The sequence below is a fragment of the Gobio gobio genome (genome assembly GCF_949357685.1).
Source record: "Gobio gobio genome assembly, chromosome: 15".
Lineage (NCBI taxonomy): Eukaryota > Metazoa > Chordata > Actinopteri > Cypriniformes > Gobionidae > Gobio > Gobio gobio.
The window spans coordinates 21,657,071-21,678,909 of NC_137108.1; the positions used below are offsets into that span (position 1 = coordinate 21,657,071).

The 21,839-nt window shown below is 39.2% G+C and overlaps 1 protein-coding gene across 1 annotated transcript in view; it reads left to right on the plus strand.

Moving 5' to 3' along the window:
- Nucleotides 1–21,839, plus strand: part of nbeal2 (neurobeachin-like 2) — a 104,176-nt gene that overhangs the window by 22,591 nt on the left and 59,746 nt on the right. The window contains exons 3-9 of the mRNA XM_079836354.1: nt 189–350; nt 554–635; nt 2,346–2,458; nt 9,574–9,656; nt 13,408–13,493; nt 13,627–13,939; nt 16,947–17,053. Of these exons, the coding sequence (XP_079692480.1) occupies nt 189–350; nt 554–635; nt 2,346–2,458; nt 9,574–9,656; nt 13,408–13,493; nt 13,627–13,939; nt 16,947–17,053 (946 nt within the window). The remainder of the gene's footprint in view (nt 1–188; nt 351–553; nt 636–2,345; nt 2,459–9,573; nt 9,657–13,407; nt 13,494–13,626; nt 13,940–16,946; nt 17,054–21,839) is intronic.

Below are 21,839 nucleotides of genomic sequence, written 5' to 3' on the forward strand. Positions count from 1 at the left end.
ACTTGCCTATACACACCAGATCTGTTATCTAAAGATTAGTGGTTTGTCCAGCTAAGTGTTGTAGTTCAGCAAGGGCTAATAATTTCACAAAGCAAAGCAAAATGAAAAGCAACAGAACAACAAAACAAACAAAAAACGACACAAAAGAAACAAAAATCAAAGCAAAGCAAACATCTTTTTGTCTGCAGGCTGGAGGAATGGAGCGCCGATGTTCCCCTCCTCCCCAAGGATGTTCTGGTGTTCCTCAGCACCCAGCTGTGGCACAGCGCCCTCCACATGTCAGGGAAGGACCAAAGCAGCACCGCTCCACACCCACTGCTCCTCATCAAGTTCTTCATCATCATCTGCAGGTCAGTTTCCGCGGTGAACACCATCATTCTCTTTATGACAATGCCCCAGTGGCTCAAACCCCTGTTGATAAGCTTCTAACTTCCAACAGCAGGGATAACGCAAGGCAGAGGTTTATGCTAAATTGCAAATTTGATGTGGATCTTCCTTGAGTGTACAATAATACCAGTGCTGATGCGAATCCTTTTGAAATCTCTGCCTGCAGGAATATGGAGAATATAGACTCGGAAAAGACTCCTGGGTTTGTGTTTGAGACAATCAAGCTCCTAAACTTCTGTTTGACTCAGGTAAGAAGTAAAAAAAGCCTGTGAAGCTGTTTCGCAGTGGTTTGCACCCCTGCTGATGATACATGTTGGAAATGCGAGTCTATAGTTTGCGTCATTTCATAATCCCATTTCCCTCCTCTTTTTATTTTTTCTTGTCTCCTCTCCATTATGTTTATAATAGAAGAAAGCCACTCTAGTATTAGATTTTAAAGGGGTCATGAACTGTTGTTTTATTGTTTTATGTTTCCTGGGGTGCACTTATAATGTTAGTATGGTTTTTACATCAAAAATTTTCATAATTTGGAAAGTCATTTTTCCTTCCCTGATTTAGCCCTCTGATTTGAATGCTCTGTTTGAAGGGGTGTGTCTGCTGTGAGACTTTAGTGTAAACGCCCACTGCTGTGATTGGCTAACATTAACATTGGCTAACATATGAAGCATTCTATTTAGAAAGGTTGCAGTGATGAGCATTGTAGTCGTTCACAAACATGTTGAGCGCATGAATGCAGTGATCTCCACATTGCAACTCGATTTCTGCACACTAACGAATGCTTTCATCAAAACTAACAGTTCAAACACAATTTAAATAAGAGATTTGTTGATTATAATGGGAGTTTTGGCGTGAGTCCAGAACTCAATCACTGATAAACTTTCTATGTATAATTTAATCGTAGTTTAAAAATGATTTTCATCCTACTAAGAGAAACAATGTGAAGTTGACCGTTTAGTCACCGGTTTGATTTACTGACGCATAGACAAAAAAAATATCTGACTGTACATGAAACCTTACATATCAGAAATCACTGGTCACAGATCAGGCATTAGAATTAACACAGTTACTTACATGTTGTGGCATTACTGTCAAGTCCATATCGTAAATGTCTGTTTGCAAAGCCAGCACCGAATTGAGACTGAATTACCAAAGAATCCACAGTGAAATGTACCAAATACAAATAAATAATGTTCAACTGTGACATTCAAATTGTTGAAAATAAATAACCACATTCCTAGCATTAGGTTCCTTTGAAAAGATGATGTTATTTTTAGTCCAATGATCCTGTATCGCTCTTCTCTCCTCATCATCTCACTAACACACCAGTGGGCGGGGCCAAAGTTGTAATGATGAAGTAGGCGTTGATTTTCTTCTGCAGAGATGGTCTTTCACCTATCTATTATGTCACCTAGGGTGAATTCAGGGTGATTGGAACACTTTTTCCAAGTCATCTCAATGGCAAAAAGTGTCCCAATCACCCTGATATTACCTTATCTATTAGATAGGTATTAGATTGGCACATTCCACAACGAGTTGTTCTCTGTGTTTTTTTGTTGTTGTTTTTTTTGTTTTTGACTCTTTAGTTTTTGGTAAGTTTTTAGTTCTGAAACTTACAGGATATTCTTATATATATGATATTCTTATGATGATGTTCTCTTATATGTCAAAAGCTTAAGGAAAATATAATTTCTCAGTTCATGACCTCTTTAAAACTATTTGTTTATTCTCAACATACCAATGAAACTTTGTCCACTTAAATGTATACTATGCAGCAATTGTTATTACTATACATGTGCTTGGCGGTGCTTTTATAGGTTTCTGAACTAACAGAACAGGTTGAATCAGAAAGCTTTGGGTGGAAGACCTCTGCTTTATTCAAAGGAATGTTTGTTTGATAACAAGCTGGGTTTGTGTATTCACAAGACTCAGTCATGCGTGTTTATGTATGTATGTTACAGCTGAAGAAGCAGCCAGATGATCAGAGCACTTTACAATCAGTGGTACAACACGGCCTGCTGCTGTGCGAAAATCTCTTTGACCCTTATCAGACGTGGAGGAGACGTCAGGCAGGGTGAGTGTGTGTGCTGGGTTAGTGTATGTGTGTGTGTGTCTGTGAGTTGGGCAGGGTGTTAAACCACAATAGGAATGCGTAGGAGCCGTTAAAAGCAGCAAGCTCTGTTTTAACTCCACTTTAACAGTTAATAACACACCCAGACCTCACCTCTCAGTACTCAAGCCTTCTTATGCTCAACTGCCTGAATTACACAAAGCATAAACTCACAGCCCCGATGCATCTTTTCAAGCAGCACTGTTCTACCCATCCATTAAGGTGAAGTTCATGAAATAGTATGTGCTATAAAATGGATAGTTCCAGCTGTACCATTAGATTGGATGTTGAAAGCTGTTGTATAATAGTGACTAAACATAAATTGAATTCTATTAACAGTCCATGTTTTGGCCTCCATAAACAGTATAATGTATTGGCAGAAGAATTGTGTAGTCCATTGTACTATAAAGTATTAGTGTTACCACGTTTTTATGGAAACAACCATTATGGTAATAACATTCTGTGAACTTCTATGGTATATGGAATATATATATGATATTTAGATTAGATTAGATTCAACTTTATTGTCATTACACAAGTACAAGTACAAGGCAACGAAATGCAGTTTAGGTCTAACCAGAAGTGCAATAGCAGCAAGTGCAGGATATACAATGGATGCGTAAGTGCAGGACATGGATATGTACTGAATATGTATAAATATGTATAAATAGAGAGACGTTATTACTATAAACAGAACTGAATTTACAGGTGAATATGTACAGTGAATAAATATACAGATGGCTATTACTATAAACAGAATTTACAGGTGAATATGTACTATGAATACAATATACAGATGGCTATTACTATAAACTAGTGTTAATTTCGTCAGACGAGACGAGACTAAATATGTTCGTTAACGACCTTTTTTTCCGTGACGAAGACGAGACGATGACGAGACTGCACCATTGTCCAAAAACACTGACTAAGACTAAATTAACATGCATTATTGTTGACGAAAAAGGACGAGACTAAAATGTTTTGCATAAAATAAAAACTAAGATAAAATCTCTCTTCATTTTCGTCTACAATCGTGTCTACTTTTTCATTATGAGATGAATATTCAGCTGTTCAAAATATTCCGAAAGAGTTCCCGCTGTTGCTGGAGTACAGGACTCCGCCTGTCATCTCGCGGCCGCGCGCGTGTGGTCACGTGGTTCCCGGAGCGCTCAATACCTCTAGCGCTGTGTCCGTATATTTGAATGGCTTAAGCCGCGTAAGTTACACAACAGCTTCACTTTACAGGTGTTTGCAGCAATTTTTGGTAAACAGTACAGCATAGTGTGCGTCAGCCACATTTACAGTATCATTTTATTATGGAGAGTGGTAGAGATCAACATTGTTAACATTAATATTAATGTTTTTCTTGTATTTAGCCCTCAGGTAGGCCTATTCCTTACTAATTAAGTCACACTTGTACTCATTGATGGTCAAATGTGATCATACACCTTAACTATTTTAAAAATAAATAGCCTATATTTTAATTCAATAATATTTATTGAATATTTTGAGGAGATCTTTTGGTACTAAATACTATTTGTGCAATGCTTATGGTCCATTAATGACCACTTAAAATATTTTTCTTCTAATATTTGTATTATTTATATTAAAATTAGTGTATTAATTAAGGTTAAAATAGAGAATTCCACTGCAAAGAGGCAAATTAGAGCCATTTTGTGGCTGGAAAAATAAAAAAATTCACTTGTAATGCCATTCCCCACTGGTGCCCATATGGCTCTTTAATAAATATACATGAAGTCTAGTTGCTCAAAAGATCATAACTGATCATAACTGCTTACTTATTTGGGAAATTTTGAAATGTTAATAATAGTGAATAGTAAAGAATGCAAGCAAATATAATATAACCCCAAAAAAGTGTAAAAAACTTATTTTTCCTTATATGTACAGTAGGCAATATACATATGAATTCATACTGAATCAAGATCGAAATCAATATTTGTGCCCATCGTCTCATAAGCTAATGCTGATTTTAGGCATCTATGGCAGCTGTAAATCAACCAGTTAGCTATGGTGTTGTTGCACATTATGCAGGTTATATGTACTTTATGTAACTTATTTTGCCACAAAATATATTGAGTTTTCCTTTGACTAAAGCTAGACTAAAATGACAAGACTTTTGGTCGACTAAAACTTGACTAAGATACCTTGAGTTGTCGTTTGACTAAAACTAGACTAAAATGACGAGACTTTTAGTCGACTAAAACTTGACTAACAAAAAAAGATATGTGAATGACTAAATATGACTAAAACTAACAAGGAGATTTGGCACAAGACTAAGACTAAGACTAAATTAAAAATGGGTGACAAAATTAACACTACTATAAACAGAATTTTACAGATAGAGGTATACAATAATATGTTAGGCTAATATGAGGAATATAGCAGTGGATTAAGGTAGTGCAATAAATTATGGACAGAGCTATCCGGAAAAAAAAGTGGAAAGTGCAGTGGAAAGTGGTTGCATATTACATTTAGAAGTACAGTGCAAAAATGCAAATGTAAACATTGGTACTATAAATACAGTCGGCAGTGCAAATGAGCATAATCCAGTTAAGATATGGCAGTGCAAGATGCATATGTAAACAGTTGTTACTGTGATAAACAGTCGGTAGTGCAAATAACAAAGTGAAGGAAGATGTGAGGTAGGAGAGTTATCAGTTTATGAGGGAAGTGGATCAACGGGGGTTTGAGTTCAATAAAGAGACAGCTCTGGGGAAAAAACTGTTCTTTAGTCTGCTGGTCCTGGTCCGGTGGATCCTGAAACGCCTGCCGGAGGGCAGGAGAGAAAACAGTCTGTGGGCTGGGTGAGAGGAGTCCTTGAGGATGCTGCGAGCTCGATGCAGGCAGCGTTTCCTCTGGATGTGCTCGATGGCAGGCAGTGGAGTCCCTGTGATGCGCTGGGCAGTTTTCACCACCCGCTGCAGTGCCTTGCGCTCCGCAACAGAGCAGCTCCCATACCATACTGACACACAGTTGGTCAGGATGCTTTCTATTGCGCAGCGATAGAAGTTCACCAGGATAGCCGAGGAGAGCTGATTCTTCCTCAGTGTCCTCAGGAAGAAGAGGCGCTGGTGAGCCTTCTTGACCAGGCTGGAGGTGTTGGTCGTCCACGACATGTCCGCCGAGATGTGGATCCCCAGGAACTTGAAACTGGAGACACGCTCAACAGCCATTCCATTGATGTGGATGGTGTCGTGTGTGCCTCTTGACTCTTTCCTGAAGTCCACGATGAGCTCCTTCGTTTTGGTGGTGTTGAGGAGCAGGTTATTATCAGCGCACCATGTGGCCAGGTGCTGGATCTCTTCCCTGTAGGCAGTCTCATCGTTGTTGCTGATGAGACCAATCACCGTAGTGTCGTCCGCAAACTTGACGATAGAATTAGATCCATACACAGGCTTGCAGTCGGCGGTGAAGAGGGAGTAGAGAAACGGACTTAGCACACAGCCCTGTGGTACACCAGTGTTGAGTGTGATGGATGTGGAGCAGGTGAATCCTGAACGAACATTCTGGGGTCTGTCAGTTAGGAAGTCCAAAATCCAGTTACACATTGAAGTGTTGATGCCCAGGTCTCCAAGTTTGGCTATTAACTTGGATGGGATGACAGTGTTGAATGCTGAGCTGAAGTCAACAAACAGCATGCGTGCATACGTGTTCTTATGGTCCAGATGGGTGAGCACAGAGTGCAGTGCCATGGAAACGGCATCCTCTGTGCTCCTATTGCTGCGGTAGGCAAACTGGTGTGAGTCCAATGTGGATGGTAGAGAGTCTTTTAGGTGTTCCAGGACCAGCCGCTCAAAGCACTTCATGACGATGGGTGTGAGTGCTACAGGGCGGTAGTCATTAGGGCACCTCGGGTTAGAGTGTTTTGGCACTGGCACAATGGAAGTGCGTTTAAAGCATGAAGGTACAGCTGCTTGGGCAAGAGACAGGTTGAAAATGTCTGTAAAAACCCCAGCGAGCTGCTCCGCACATGCCCTGAGAACACGTCCAGGGATGTTGTCTGGTCCAGCAGCCTTGTGTGCGCTGATCCGGCTCAGTGCCTTGGAGACATCTGTGGAGGAGAGTGTGATTGGTGGGTGGTCAGCTGAGGGTTTGAGCTTGGTGGCAGTTTCTCTGTTGTCTCTTTCAAAACGAGCATAAAAGTAATTTAGCTCGTTCAGGAAGTTGACATCAGTGGCTGCGGGGGTGGAGTGGGTGGGTTTGTAGTCACTGATAGCCTGAATGCCCTGCCACATGCGTCGAGGGTCAGAGTTGGAAAAGTGACCCTCTATCTTTAGCTTGTAGCAGTGCTTGGCCTTTTTGATGCCCCTCTTCAGGTTTGCCCTGGACGTACTGTAGGCTTGTGCATCACCTGATCTGAAGGCAGTATTGCGTGACTTCAGCAGGAGTCGAACTTCCCTGTTCATCCAAGGCTTCTGATTAGGGTATGTGGTGATCTGTTTCTGGGTTGTAACACTGTCGATGGTGGTATTGATATGATCCAATACAGAGGAAGTGAATGAGTCAATGTCCGTGTGAGCGCCACTGGTGGCTTGAGAAGCAAACATACTCCAGTCTGTGTTTAGAAACCTTTCCTGGAGTGTGGAGTCTGCCCCCGCAGGCCACACCTTGATGGTCTTTACTGATGGCTTCACACGGTTGTATATGTAGTGTAGTGATTTTACAAGTGTTTCCATCCAAGGACGCTAAGTAAGGTAGTGATTGGTACTCACGTCACCGCTGACGTTGTGATTTTTGGATCACCCATCACTTAAGGTGTGGTTATGAGTACATCAGATGGCCACCTTCCCCCTCTCTTAGTTTGGGACACTAGTCAAGGTCTTTTACCTTGGATGTATGAGAACACTCCAAACAGGAGGCTGTCCAATCATTTAGAATGAATGTAAAATGGGGAGAGTTGGTCAGCTGATTTATCTTGTAGAGCCTCTTCTGTATTATCAGCCCAAGGAAGACACAATTGTAATAAAATTGTATTAACAAAATATAAACAAGAATAACTAACACAACTACTGAATGAATACAATGATAAAGGAATAAGGTGCATAAAATACAAATTGAGTGTGGCTAAGAGTTGCGTTATCTTATGGAAAGATAAACTGTTGTTAAGAACCTTATTATGTATCAAACAAATAAACAAAATATTATTTCTTATTAACTAGCATCAGTTATATTACCTCTTATTGTAAATTAGAAAATCATATACTGATAATATACAACAATGCCAAGGTCTCTGGAAAGAGGTTTGGTTAAGTGATATTTACGTTCCAGGTGGTTGAGTAAGCAGTCCGATGGAGGTGACTTCTTCCACTGGTTGTGCTGGGTGACAATGCAGTGGGGAAAGTGCTGGAATCCGTTTCAACAGCCTTGAACACGGAGATCTGTGTGTGGGATGCTGATCTCCGTGCTATGTGCAGAAGGTCCTTAATCAGGAACACTCAGACGAAGGAACCTTGAAGTGAGGGTTTGCTCTCCTGAGCTGTTGCAAATGTCTCTGTGTGTCTTCTGCCTATATGGGCCAGACACTCAGGACTTGGTCAATCCACTTTTGTCTCTCTGGTATGGAGACTCGGGACATGCTGTAGTCATCTCGCTGGACTAAAACTCTGACCATAGTGTTTGGTAATGTCTCTTTCCTCACAGGCTGTAGACTCAGATCCTTGGATCTTTTGTTGTCTCTCTGGATGAACCAGAGGCTCAGAATGTTACGGTGTATCTGTTATGTCTCATCCTTGCTGGACAGACTCAGAACTTGTTGTTCTGTTTCAGTCTCATCCTTGCAGTACAGACTCAGAACTTGGTGAACCGTTTGTCTCTCCCGAGGGGAGACTCACAACTTGGTCATGTGTTTCAGTCTCATCCTTGCAGGACAGACTCAGAACAAGGAGTGTCTGTTGAAAGGGTACCTTTATCCCTTTCCGACAAGGAAGAGATTGCAATTTGGCGCTTCTCCATTCCAGTGCTGTGATTGGCCGCTGGCATCATAGGGTGCACACAGTGTGGCCCACTCTTCTTTCCCCTGTGGAACTCATTTGCATACTGTTAGAATTCTTTAAAGTGTCTTTAAAGTTTACCAATGCATGTATCACTTTCCAAACCACCGCCAGAATACCATTGGCAATATTCTAAACACATAGACACCAAATATGATGGAAAAACATTGAACTCTCATGCGTTCATTCATTTGTTCATTAACAGCTGAATTTGTGTAAGATGTTGCATTACAAATAGCTGTCACTGAGAATACTTATTTCTCTGAGTAAGTATGAAATTAATGGTTGTAGTTTACATTCCAAACATATTTATGAATGGATGGATTCATTTGGTTGGATCATTGTGATCTCTCTTTGTTTCACCCACTACTGCTGAGGTCCTGAGGAATTTTTATGGCAGTCACAGACCAGGACATTAGGGATTAGTCTCTAGATGGGTGAAGGGCAAAAACTGCATGTGGACCAATGAGTCCAAAAGTCCTGTCCTTCCTGGGCTTAGTACCAGAGGTCTTCTTCTTGGCCTCTTGGCCTAAATCTTTATCTGATGAGTTGATGGAAATCCAATCAAAATGTAGCAACCTTTGTCCAATGTTATGGACAGAGAGGGGCCCAGCCATAATCTGGGCCCTGGAATGTGCTGTCCACTACACAACCTGATAACATAATTGTTAACTAATAATTAAATCAATTATGTATAATTAAAACAAGAAAAATAGGCATAATTAATGTCAATTCCATGGTGTATAAGTAGATAATCAACTTAAAGTATATATCAAAATACCACAGTATTAAAACCTGATAACAATATTGTACTGCCATTATTAGTAGTAGTATTGTTATTGTTGTTGTTATTATTGAATACTGTATTATGTACTTTTTGGTAGATTTATGCTTAAACCAAGAAAAAAAATCTAGTTGCTATTGAGAAAATAAAGAAAAGTAACAAGTCTTAATATCTTATATTATACTGTTTAAGAAGATGATTTTTTGCAGTGCCTCATTGCTTCAGTAATAAGTAAGAATGTGTCAAGTATATCCAAAAAGAGCTTTGATATGTGTGTTTTTCAGGGAGGAGGTCAGTATGCTGGAGAGAAGCAAGTATAAATTCTCCCCTCTCATTCTGCCAGAGGAGCTTCCTTTGCTCTTCCACGGTATGTCACCCACTCCTGCCTTCTGACACAATCTTTACCCCCATTTACTCACTTTATCACATCCTGGGAGATACCACACATCCTGCCTCCCAGGAGACAAAATGCCTTGTTGTTTGTAATGAAAGGATGATCTGATCCCTATAGTATTAATCCGGTGTGATTTAAGGGCCCTGTTTTGTTATGTTATTTGCCTTTAAATGTTCTTCACGTAAATACTTTCATCAGCTGTATTGTCCTTTTTAGTGATAGTGATAGCTGGTTATGACTTTTCATCTCAGAAGCTCTATCTGAACATGATTACAGATTGTAGAAGCAAGCTTCCTTATAGATATACAATATAAGGAGAGATCTAAAATTATTTATAGACTATTGATGTAATGTACATGAGATGAGACAGGAAAGAGAGAGAGGAATGGCGTCAAGACGTTTAGATTTGAGGCTAAATTCCGACCGGTCTCCTCATCAGCACAACTCAACAAATCTGAGAAGCAGGACTGTGTTGCAGCCCGCAGGCAATGGCCAAAACGAATAACATAATCCTGACAGTGTTACAAGCTTTGTCCAAGTGATTAGAAGCTCTGTGGAGCAAATTCCACACCTATATGGGTTTAGTAGGCCTGTGGTCATGAGGTGAGGCTAGTTTCTTGTGCTGAAAATGTGTTTTTCCGCTTATAATTTTTTGGTGCACGTGTTTAAATGAGGTTTGTTAGGTTTTCTGCTCCGCATGTCATAAGTCCAAAAAAAAAGGCTTGCCATATGAACACACGTCAGGTTTTTTATTAGCAGAATTTTGTGTTTATGCAAGTAATACGGCAAAAAAAGAAAAGAAATCTCAGGTTTGCACTGTGGTGCAATTGACTTAAAAAACTTAGTTTTTCAGCCGTGAACCGGTTTGTTCTGACTAATCTTTGGGTTTCAAGTTTAATCTGTGTTTATGTGAAGTATCCAGTGTTGTTTTTGTCCCATAAAACATTAAAATAATGACAATTGCACTAAATATGCTTAGTTTTAAAGGGGTCATGACGTGACTTTCAAGATCAAAGAAAATCTGATTCCCTATCTGTCAGTCACATTTGAAGTTATGTCGAAAAAACGGACAAATGGAGTCTCACTTGGGAGCGCCAATCACCTCCGAGTTTTAGAAAAACGGCCAATGGAATTGGCAAGTGGAATTTGCATGCCGATCCACTCCCTGTACATACGGGAGTATAAGATGGCGGCACGCATCCACTATTTCAGATTTTTGCTTCGAAGCCGAGTGGTTGCAGACAGCTGTCAGCGATCACTCTTCTAGTCACCTGCAACCAAGCAATAAAAGAGTGTACAACAGAGGTTCTCGCTGGTGGAGAGGGCGCATTCAGTAGGTTTCACCATCCTAAAAGAGCAGTGCACAGTTAAGTGCAGCGGAAATCCCCTGGGCACCTCAGCGCAAAAAAACAGATTTCACTAAAAAAGCAAGCACAGTCAGTGAGCGTCTTTTTATAGATGCCTCCGTCCGTGTGTTTCTGGATGTGGTCGTTTCCTGTCTTCATTTGACGGCCATGATCATTGTCTCACATGCCTGAAGCGAGAGCGTGCTGAGACGGTGTTCATGTATGGTTAATGCCCTCACTGCGAGGGCTTGACCATGTCGTCACTGCGGTCGCGACTCTCCTTCCTCATACTGGCTGGAGTCCCCACTCATGTTACTAGGGCTGGGTATCGATACAGATGTCCCAATTTACAAGATCTAAATTCGATTCTTGATTCGATTCAATTAATTCAATGATTCACTTTTCACTGGCCCCACCACAAAATAAGTAATAAATGAATAAAATGGTTATTGTTTTATTATTATTCTCAATTCCAATTTCGATACCACAGCTAAAACTACTAGCCTAACTAATATACATTTCAAAGATTATTAAAGAGAAGTAAACAGTTATTAATAAAAAAAGATACAAAACGAAATAATCAGCGGTTTTCAGGTAGGTCTAACAGATAAATTGTAAAACAACAATGCATATAATCTTCACTGTACAAATGACATAAAGTTTAATCCTTAAACAGTTACAAAAAGGTTATTTAGTAAAGAGCAGTAAGTGATTTCTTTGTCTTTTGTAGTTTGATTAACATTTAAAACACAGACAGTCACAGGAATATTAGGCTGCTGTCACTTTAATAGGTTAGTTCACCCAAAAATTAAAATTATCCCATAATTTACTCACCCTCAAGCCATCCTTGATGTATATGACATTCTTCTTCCAGCCAAACGGAGTTATATTTAAAAATATCTTCGCTCTTCCATGCTTTATAGTGGGATTTTGAAGCCCAATTTATCATTTAAAAAAAACGCATCCATCATAAAAGCAATCCATACAGCTCCACGGGGTTAAAGGGATAGTTCACCCAAAAATGAAAATTTGACATTTATCTGCTTACCCCCAGGCCATCCAAGGTGTAGGTGTCTTTGTTTCTTCAGTAGAACACAAATGGAGATTTTTAACTTCAACCGTTGCTGTGTGTCACTCATAGAATGCATGTCAATGGGGTCTAATTCTATTAGGGTAAAAAAAACATGCACAGACAACTTCAAATTAATCCATGCGGCTCGTGACGACATATTAATGTCTTAAGACACGAAACGATCGGTTTGTGCGATTAAACCGAACAGTATTTATATAATTTTTTACCTCAAATACAACACCATGTCCAACAGCCCTGAAAGCGCAGCACTTCCGGGAAAGAAGGTCAATGTACACGATCTAGTTTAGAGACCTCACACACTGGAAGGGATGTCTCTACACTAGACCTACACCTTGGATGGCCTGGGGGTAAACAGATAAATGTCAAATTTCATTTTTGGGTGAACTATCCCTTTAATAAAGGCCTTCTAAAGCAAAGCAATGCATTTTTGTAAGAAAAAAATCCAAAATATTCAAGGCAGGCATTTTGAGATAAATCTGTGTGAATGTGTCTACACAGAGCGTCCGAGTTTGCTTAAATTGGCAAGGCTTGAAAAAGTTTGTGCAAATGTAAACTTTCGTGACCATGCAGCACTGGCCCGACTGCAACAGTGACAGTTTCAACAACTGTTTGATGGCCATGCTTGCCCAGCCCGCCGTGGGCATCGGACTCGAGTAGAGCCTCCCCCTTGTCCTGAGCGCTCGCGGTTGGATGATTGGTTCCAAGGTGCGGCTCACAGTTTTTCCCGGAAGTGCATGAGGAGGTTCAGAAGTCGTGGAAGCCGTTCCACGGCCTCCTCCAATCTCACTACCCTCGATGGTGGGGCATCTGCGTCTCCATCACTCGTGCCACACAGTTCAGCAGTTTCCATGGGACCCCATTTGTCAGTCTTTACAGACATAAAGTTGAACGTGACTAACAGATTGGGAACGTCTTGGTTACTGATGTAACCCTCATTCCCCGATGGAGGGAACGGAGACGTTATGCTCCTCCTTCCATAACCCTGAACCACTGCTGAATGGCCGGGGCCCTCGTCCTCAGCATAAACCTAAATGAATGGATGCGTGCCGCCATCTTATATACCCGTATGTATGGGGAGTGGCTCAGCATGCAAATTCCACTCTCCAATTCCATTGGTCGTTTTTCTAAAATTCAGAGGTGATTGGGGCTTCCAGGTGAGACTGAGAACCCATTTGTTAGTCTTTTCGACATAAAATCTCCATTCCCTCCATCTGGGAACAAGGTTACATCAGTAACCAAGACGTTCCTCATGTTATGAGCCCTAAATAAATGGTTACACCAACAGACTACCTACAAGAGAGTGAACTAATCCCGGAAGCCCTTGTGGTGAGGCTGGTGCACCTACAGGGAGCCGTAATCAGTGGATGCAAGGTAAATTAGACTCTCTGGCCATGTTTACATGTATTTGTTTTCTGAGGGGTTTTGTAGGGGCCTCTGATTTTGCGACCACATTCCTTACTAGATGAGTCTGTTACGTGCTGTCGTTTTTGTGTGTGTGTTTCAGAGGAACGGCCTTCTCTCCATCACCCCCCAGGCTGTGAAGGACCTCATGTCTGTGCTGCGTTCCTGGTGCCTCTGCCCTGCCTCATCCTCGCAAGAGCCCAGGGACCCCCGGCTGCTAAGAATGACCCTGCGGTGCCTGACCGCAATGATCCACCTTCTGAACTCCAGCAGCCCGCGTGATGGGCAGGTGGAGATCCGGAGTGTACTGGACAGTTACTTCCAGCTGCTCAATTGGAACCGGCCACCGGAGAGCAAGCAGGAAGATATCCTGGCCTGGGAGGATAACCTCATTACCCTTCTCGAACATATGCTGAGTAAGAGAATATTTGCCATCACTCTTTAACGTTAAACATTTTTCAGCATTTAATCACCCTAATGTCATTCCAAACCTGTACTTTCCTCTGTGGAACACAGAAGTATTTTGAAAAGTTGCATCCCATTGACTTTGGTTGAAAACAGTTGAAACATTCTTTAAAATATCCTCTTTAGTGTTCCGCAGAACAGGGCTGTGCCAACAATCGTAATTAATTTTCAGCTTCGATTTTGGCTTTCAACGATTATGGAAACAAGATAATTGGGATAAAAGGATTTCTGTGCCACTTTCGCATTCCTGTCCAACTTCCTTTCCTTCACTGACCTTCCTAAAAGCCCCAAAACGTAACATTCAAATTAGCCAAGTGTTGTAAAATGCAGTCTACTGTTGCTAAAATGTGGGATGTGCTTGATTATTAAACAGTGTTATTAAAAGTGTATCAAGCCACAAAAAAGAGACACTTTTCCCCAGGTGGCTTTCTGCTCTCATTCCGAGCCAAATGCTGTATACTTTGAGCTTCAGGAATGGGCCTAAACAGTCAAATACACACAAAAATGCAGTTTTATCAAGTATTCATATAAACGTAGTCGTTCACGTCTTAAGAAAATAAGATGTGTATCAATATTGGATCAAACAACAAAAGAACAACAATAGAAAATCACACACTGCTCTTGTTTGAATAATTTAAATATCTTTATTAAAGGGTTAGTTCACCCAAAAATGAAAATTCTGTCATTAATTACTTACCCTCATGTCGTTCGACACCCATAAGACCTCCGTTTATCTTCGGAACAGAAATTAAGATATTTTAGTTGAAATCTGATGGCTCTGAAAGTCCTCCATTGGCTCAATGGTACTCTACACTCTCAAGACCCATAAAAGGTACTAAAGACGTCATTACAAAGTCCATCTCACTACAGTGGTTCTAAAATAACTTTATGAATCGGCGACAATAGTTTTTGTGCGCAAAAAACCCCTAAATAACGACTTACATAGTGATGACGATTTCAAAACAAGGCATCATGAAGCTTCGAAGCGTTATGAATCGGTGAGCCGAATGATGATTCGGATTGCGTGTCAAACCGCCAAACTGCTGAAATTTGGCGATTCAAACCGCTGAATCGACTCGCTGATTCATAATGCTTCGAAGCTTCATGATGCCTTGTTTTGAAATCGTCATCACTATGTAAGTCGTTATTTAATGTTTTTTTGCGCACAAAAACTATTTTCGCCGATTCATAAAGTTATTTTAGAACCACTGTAGTGAGATGGACTTTGTAACGACGTCTTTAGTACCTTTTAAGGGTCTTGAGAGTGAACCGTGCCATTGTGTCAATGGAGGACTTTCAGAGCCATCAGATCTAAACTAAAATATCTTTATTTCTGTTCCGAAGATGAACGGAGGTCTGACGGGTGTCGAACGACATGAGGGTAAGTCATTAATGACAGAATTTTCATTTTTGGGTGAACTAACCCTTTAAGGATTAATCTGTATTTAATGTATGCAGTGAAGACTATGCAGTGTTATTTTACATTTGACTATATTCAATTTATATTAGCTATTACTTATCTGAATACCACTGTTAGTACATTTTCCTGTAAAACTTTAAGCACTGTTTATATAATTTTTGTTCTGTTTTTTGACTGTTTACCTTATGCTAAAGTATCAATAATTGAGAAATTTCACTCTATGCTATATATTATATCTAAAATAAGACCCATATCGCCCACCAATAATTGTGTTAAATAGTCATAATTTGAATATTTACCTAAATAATTGTGATCGTAACTTTTGCCATAATCTAGTCTTTGGGTTTCAAGTGTTCATTTGAAATGTTCATCATGACAATGAGGGTGTTTTTGTTTTGTTTTTCTTCCTTGTAGTTTATTTAAGTAGAGACACAATAACCTTAGCACAGTCATCAATTGGTTAATTCTGCTTCTGACAAATCTTTGGGTTTCATGTCATTCATGGGTTTATTTAAAGCATCCAGTGTTTTTTCTCTGGTGGGTGGTTCCCATTTCATGACATAACCATTTAAAGGTATAGTTCACCCAAAAATTAACATTCTGTCATCTTTTACTCTGCCTCATGTACGGCCTTTCAGGATTACAGATATTTGAACACACCCCTTTCATTAAACAAATCATTATATGTAATGCACTGGCTTGTTTGCTTTGCTAATGAGTTGTGTTGTATTTGCACTGTCTGTTGTGTTTGCGTTTATTAGGTTCTCAAGGTCTGTCGGTTTGTCGCAGCTTTCATGTTGCCTCTAGAACTTTGTTATATCCTCTAGGTTTGTGTCAAAACCATAGGCTAAAATGTATATTATTATTAATAAAATGTGAGGGAAAGTATATATCTTATGTCCTATACTTTTCACTATTTTTAAACACGTTTTTGTCTAAATTAGTTCAATTAACATTCATTTTTAAAATACAAATATTCTAGTGTCTCAATTAATATAAGGTCATAAAACTGCATGCATTATAATTTTAAAACAAATAGCAAAATGCCTTTTAGAATAGTGTTATGTGGAGTAAAGCATGTCACAGGACATGTCAACTTCCCAGAAGTATTTCCTTTATTGGGCATGTAATGCAATATTACGTCATGATGTAACTGTTGGCATTTTGCATCAAGAAAAAATCCTTGTAATTGTATGTCAACTCAACAAAACTGTATCATATACATGGCGAATTGTAGCGTTTCTGATTCTAAATATTTAACCCAGATCACTGTGACTGATATGTTTGATGTTGTTTAAACATTTATTCTGTTTGTGGTGAACTTCCACCCCTTTTGCAGAAGTTCAGAGAAATTGTAGCCAGTTCTCTGAGAACAGTTTGAATAGAGTAGTTGAAACAAACAGAACAGCTGTTTGGTTTCATTTCTTCTCCATGATGTCCTAGTGCTGGTTTCTTCAGTCCTTAAAACTGGCACAGTTTTATCTGTCCAGAAGGCACAGGTCAAGAAGACTGAATGTTGTTGTGTTTTTGCCCTGCAGATACTATCCCAGAGATCCTGCAGTGTGCAGACCGGCCGGTGTTGCAGGCCATCTTTCTCACTAACAACTGTTTTGAGCACATCCTTCGCCTCATCCAGAACAGCAAGGTCAGAACGCTACCTTCTTAAACCCTCTGAGATATCTGCAGCAGCGTTTCACAATACCAGCCCTGAGGTTTCGAACCATTCTCATAGCCGACAATGGAAATGTGGCGATCCGCTGATGTTTGTTCTGAAAGATAGCAGGCAGACACCTGTACTCGAGTAAACTAATCTGAACCACACATTTGCCATGGTTCCATCCAGAGGTTGCTTTAACTGAAAGGTTTTCATCATTTATATGCTGTCTATCATTTTTACATAAGGTATTTCTAAGGTATGTTTTTCCCCACTAAAGAATGTCAGGAGGGATTTGAAGCAGTTCTTTCACATTTCGTGAGCAGAATATAAACTGCGACACAGTGCTTGATAAGACAAAAATGTCTAGCAGGGTCAATGACAGTTTTTTTTAGTCTAGATTTATTCATTTCTTCAAAAATACAACGGTTTAATTCATGCGACATTGACTTCAATACACATCTTGAACATGTTTTAGGTTCTGAATTAAAAATTAACTTGAAAATTTTTGGAAAAATGTCAAACTGTCCTGATTTTAAAAGCCTTAAGTTTTTTCATTCTTTTAAAAAGTAATTTGGCACACATATTTGAAAAATATGTCTGCCAAATCAGTCAGGTGATGCAACCAATATGCAGAAATGACAAAAAGAGGAAATTATATCATATAGCAGATCCCTGCAAACCCTAATGGATGTGTGTTAAGGTCAATAAGTGCCTTTAAATATTACATGATTTGACCTTTGACAAGGCAAGGTTAGTTCAGTTCAGGTACTTGTAAAAGTCATGTGGTACAACTCACTAAAATGTAATGATATTATTTATATAAAAAAATCCTGATATTTGTACAAAAATACTTTTCACCGTAAACTATATTTAAAAATGTTTTTTGCAATAATTATTAAGATGTGTACACTTAAAATACGTTTCTACTTTTTACTTGATGGTTACACCACATAATATTTAACATTTTCATAAAATTGACACTTTTCTTGAAAATGATATACACAGACATAACATTATGACGTGAATAACACTGATTATCTCTTCATCATGGCACCTGTTAGTGGGTGGGATATATTAGGCAGCAAGTGAACATTTTGTCCTCAAAGTTGACGTGTTAGAAGTGGGAAAAAATTGGCAAGTGTAAGGATTTGAGCGAGATTGACAAGGGCCAAATTGTGATGGCTAGACGACTGGGTCAGAACATCTCCAAAACTGCAGCTCTTGTGGGGTGTTCCCGGTCTGCAGTGGTCAAAAAAGTGGTCCAAGGAAGGAACAGTGGTGAACCGGCTAAAGGGTCATGGGTGTGGGTCATGGGTCATGGGTTCTGATAGAACCAGCATTCAAAAGCGCCAACAGTGGGCATGTGAGCATCAGAACTGGACCACGGAGCAATGGAAGAAGGTGGCCTGGTCTGATGAATCACGTTTTCTTTTACATCTTGTGGATGGGTGCATGTGCGTTGCTTACCTGGGGAACACATGGCACCAGGATGCACTATGGGAATAAGGCAAGCCGGCGGAGGCAGTGTGATGCTTTGGGCAATGTTCTGCTGGGAAACCTTGGGTCCTGCCATCCATGTGGATGTTGCTTTGACACGTACCACCTACCTAAGCATTGTTGCAGACCGTGTGCACTTTTCATGGAAACGGTATTCCCTGGTGGCTGTGGCCTCTTTCAGCAGGATAATGCGCCCTGCCACAAAGATTGGTTCAGGAATGGTTTGAGGAGGACAACAATGAGTTTGAGGTGTTGACTTGGCCTCCAAAGTCCCCAGATCTCAATCCAATCGAGCATCTGTGAGATGTGCTGAACAAACAAGTCCGATCCATGGAGGCCCCATCTCGCAACTTACAGGACTTAAAGGATCTGCTGCTAACATATTGGTGCCAGATACCACAGCACACCTTCAGGGGTCTAGTGGAGTCCATGCCTCGACGGGTCAGGGCTGTTTTGGCAGCAAAAGGGGGGCCAACACAATATTAGGTCATAATGTTATGCCTGATCCGGGTATGTTGATATAAGAAAATGTTATATATTTCCAATACCACATGAAACCAATATTAATACAAATGTTGCAATTCTAAGAACTTGGAACATACATTTAAGCTAAGTTTGTCATTGACCCATCAAGCTTTACAATATTTTACTGACAGATAAAAATAAAGCATGCCCGACAATTTACAACCCAGTGCGTCAAAGTGACGAATGAAAATTATTTGTAGTGCAGCCTCTGTTTCCGGCATGTGATGAAATATGGGTGCGTCATAGGTTTGTATGTGATCACAGTTGGTATGGATAAGCTGGGTGGTTTTTGAGTGTGTTGTAACTAGGCATTATGTTGTGTAATGAGGATTGCAAAGAGCTTCTCTTTTTCGTCCATTATCTTTTCATTTCTTTTTGCTTTACCTGTCAGTAAGTTACATTTTTGCTTGCTTATTGTATCTCTGACTCACTTGTGTTTATGTGTTTGTTTGTGACGCTGTGTGTGTGAATGTGCGTCTGTCCTGCAGCTCTATCAGAGTAACAGGTTTATGGTGGAGTGTGAGGGCCAATGTGACCTCACTACACGTTTGCTCACAGAGGCTGAAGTGGAGCAGGTACTTTCCCTTCACCGCTGATCAGTGTGGTGTTCGTCAGCAGGAAACCCACCCTTCACTCGACTGACACAAACACAGACAAAACACACAAATACACAGACAGACAACTGCTGATTGAGCAACATTAGATCCTGCATAACCTACTCCACGCATATCCACAAGCATGCAATGCTTGATATACAGTAGCAAAACATCTCCGCATGCATAATATACACGTGTCTTTGCATGTGTCAGTTAGTTCACAGATGATTTAAATGCAACAAAAGAAATGTGGAAAATGACAACATTATGCTGTTCTAATACATGGTAATACATCCCATGATATTTGGTATTTGGATATGAGATTGATGGTAATCACTCGTGTTCTAATGGTATTTGATGCATAACATCAATATTTTGGTTTAAAACTGCCATCTGTCTGTCTCCTTGGTACCATATTTTCATCTAAAATTATATAGAATAAATTAAAAAAATTAAATTGAATATATATGACATAATATAAGACACGGAAGACATAAAATTGTAAAAAAAAAAAAATAACTACTGCTTTTTAAAATGGCATATTTAAAATAGCCATAACATGTCTCACCACAGGACATGTCAACTATTTATGTCAACTACTTTATTACCATTGTATATCAGTTATTTTAATATTATTTATATACTATTATAGTATTATTTATTAATATTTTGAATTACATTTTTTATTTTTTACGTTTTATTCATTTTGTTTATATTTTTAAATAGTTTTAATTTATTAATTCATTTATTTCTATTTCAGTTTATTAAAATAATATGGTTATTATTTTATTTCAGTTAGTAATATAATTACTTCAACTTATTTCAGTTATTTGTCAAAGAAAGATTTCTTTATTTTCACCTTTTATTTGTCACCTTTTCATAGTTAAAGCTTTTTAGTTATTTTATTTTATTCCAGCTTCATTTCAATTAACAAAAATGTTTTTAATAGTTTTAGTTTTAATTAGCAATAGTAACACTGTTGTATATGAATATGGTAATCATATAGTAACATGAAATTATAGCAGTTAACACCATGGTACCACCCAAGTACTTGTTATTGTACCAAGTAAAATTTTAGTGCAGTGTCAGTACACAGAGGGTGAGGATCCTGCTGATGGTGGTTTAGTGTGTGTGTGTGTGTGCTTGCGTGCGTGCGTGTGAGTATGTGTGAAGTTCTTTAGATGTACTTGCAAGGCCGTGTCACCTTGCATGTTGTCTTGCAGTGTGCAGAGTGTTTCTTGATTTTTAGTAGGTCTAGTCTGGCTGTGGTGCTGTGGGTGTAACAGTTGGTGTGTGTTTCATTTGGTGGTCTTTGGTGGAATATTTGTGGTGGAGTGGTGGTAGATTAAAAGCAAGAAAACTGCTTTCTTGTTGCATGTTTTTAAATATTTATTAAAATCTCGCACTTCAAGGAGGAATGTTAAGAATTTATGAATCTATCAACCTTGCGTGCTCTCTCTGAAACTCTTCAATCAAAAGAAATATTTCACACAAAATGCCATTATATTAGTCTCTTATGCTCACCAAGGCTGCATTTATTTGATCAAATATACAGTTAAAACAGTAATATTGTGACATATTTAATGATTTAAAATTACTTTCTATTTTAAGACATATTTTAAAATGTCATTTATTCCTGTGATTTGCAAAGCTGAATTTTCAGCATCATTACTGCAGTCTTCAGTCACATAATCCATTAGAAATCATTCTAAAATGCTGATTTGCTGTTCAAGAAACATTTATTCTTATTATAAATGTACAATACAGTTGTGCTGCTTAATATTTATGTGGAAACTGTAAAAAAAATGTTGTACAAATTTTGATCAATTTAATGCATCCTTGCTGAATAAAAGTATTAATTTCTTTCAACAAAAAAAATCGTACTACAAACTCCAAACTTGTGACCCCGTAGCGTATATCATTATTTACTCACTTTAATGTCATTCCAAACCCATATTCTGTTGTTTTCGTCCATGGAAACAAAGGGAGAAATTCTGAAGAATCTTTACTCAGTTCTTACATCATATATAGTGACCATGTCTGTCAAGCTCTAAAATGGACTACAAACACCATAAACACAGAATAAAGTGGTCCATATGACTCTATTATAAATCTTCTGAAGCCATACGATAACAGACCAAAACATGAGTCATGAT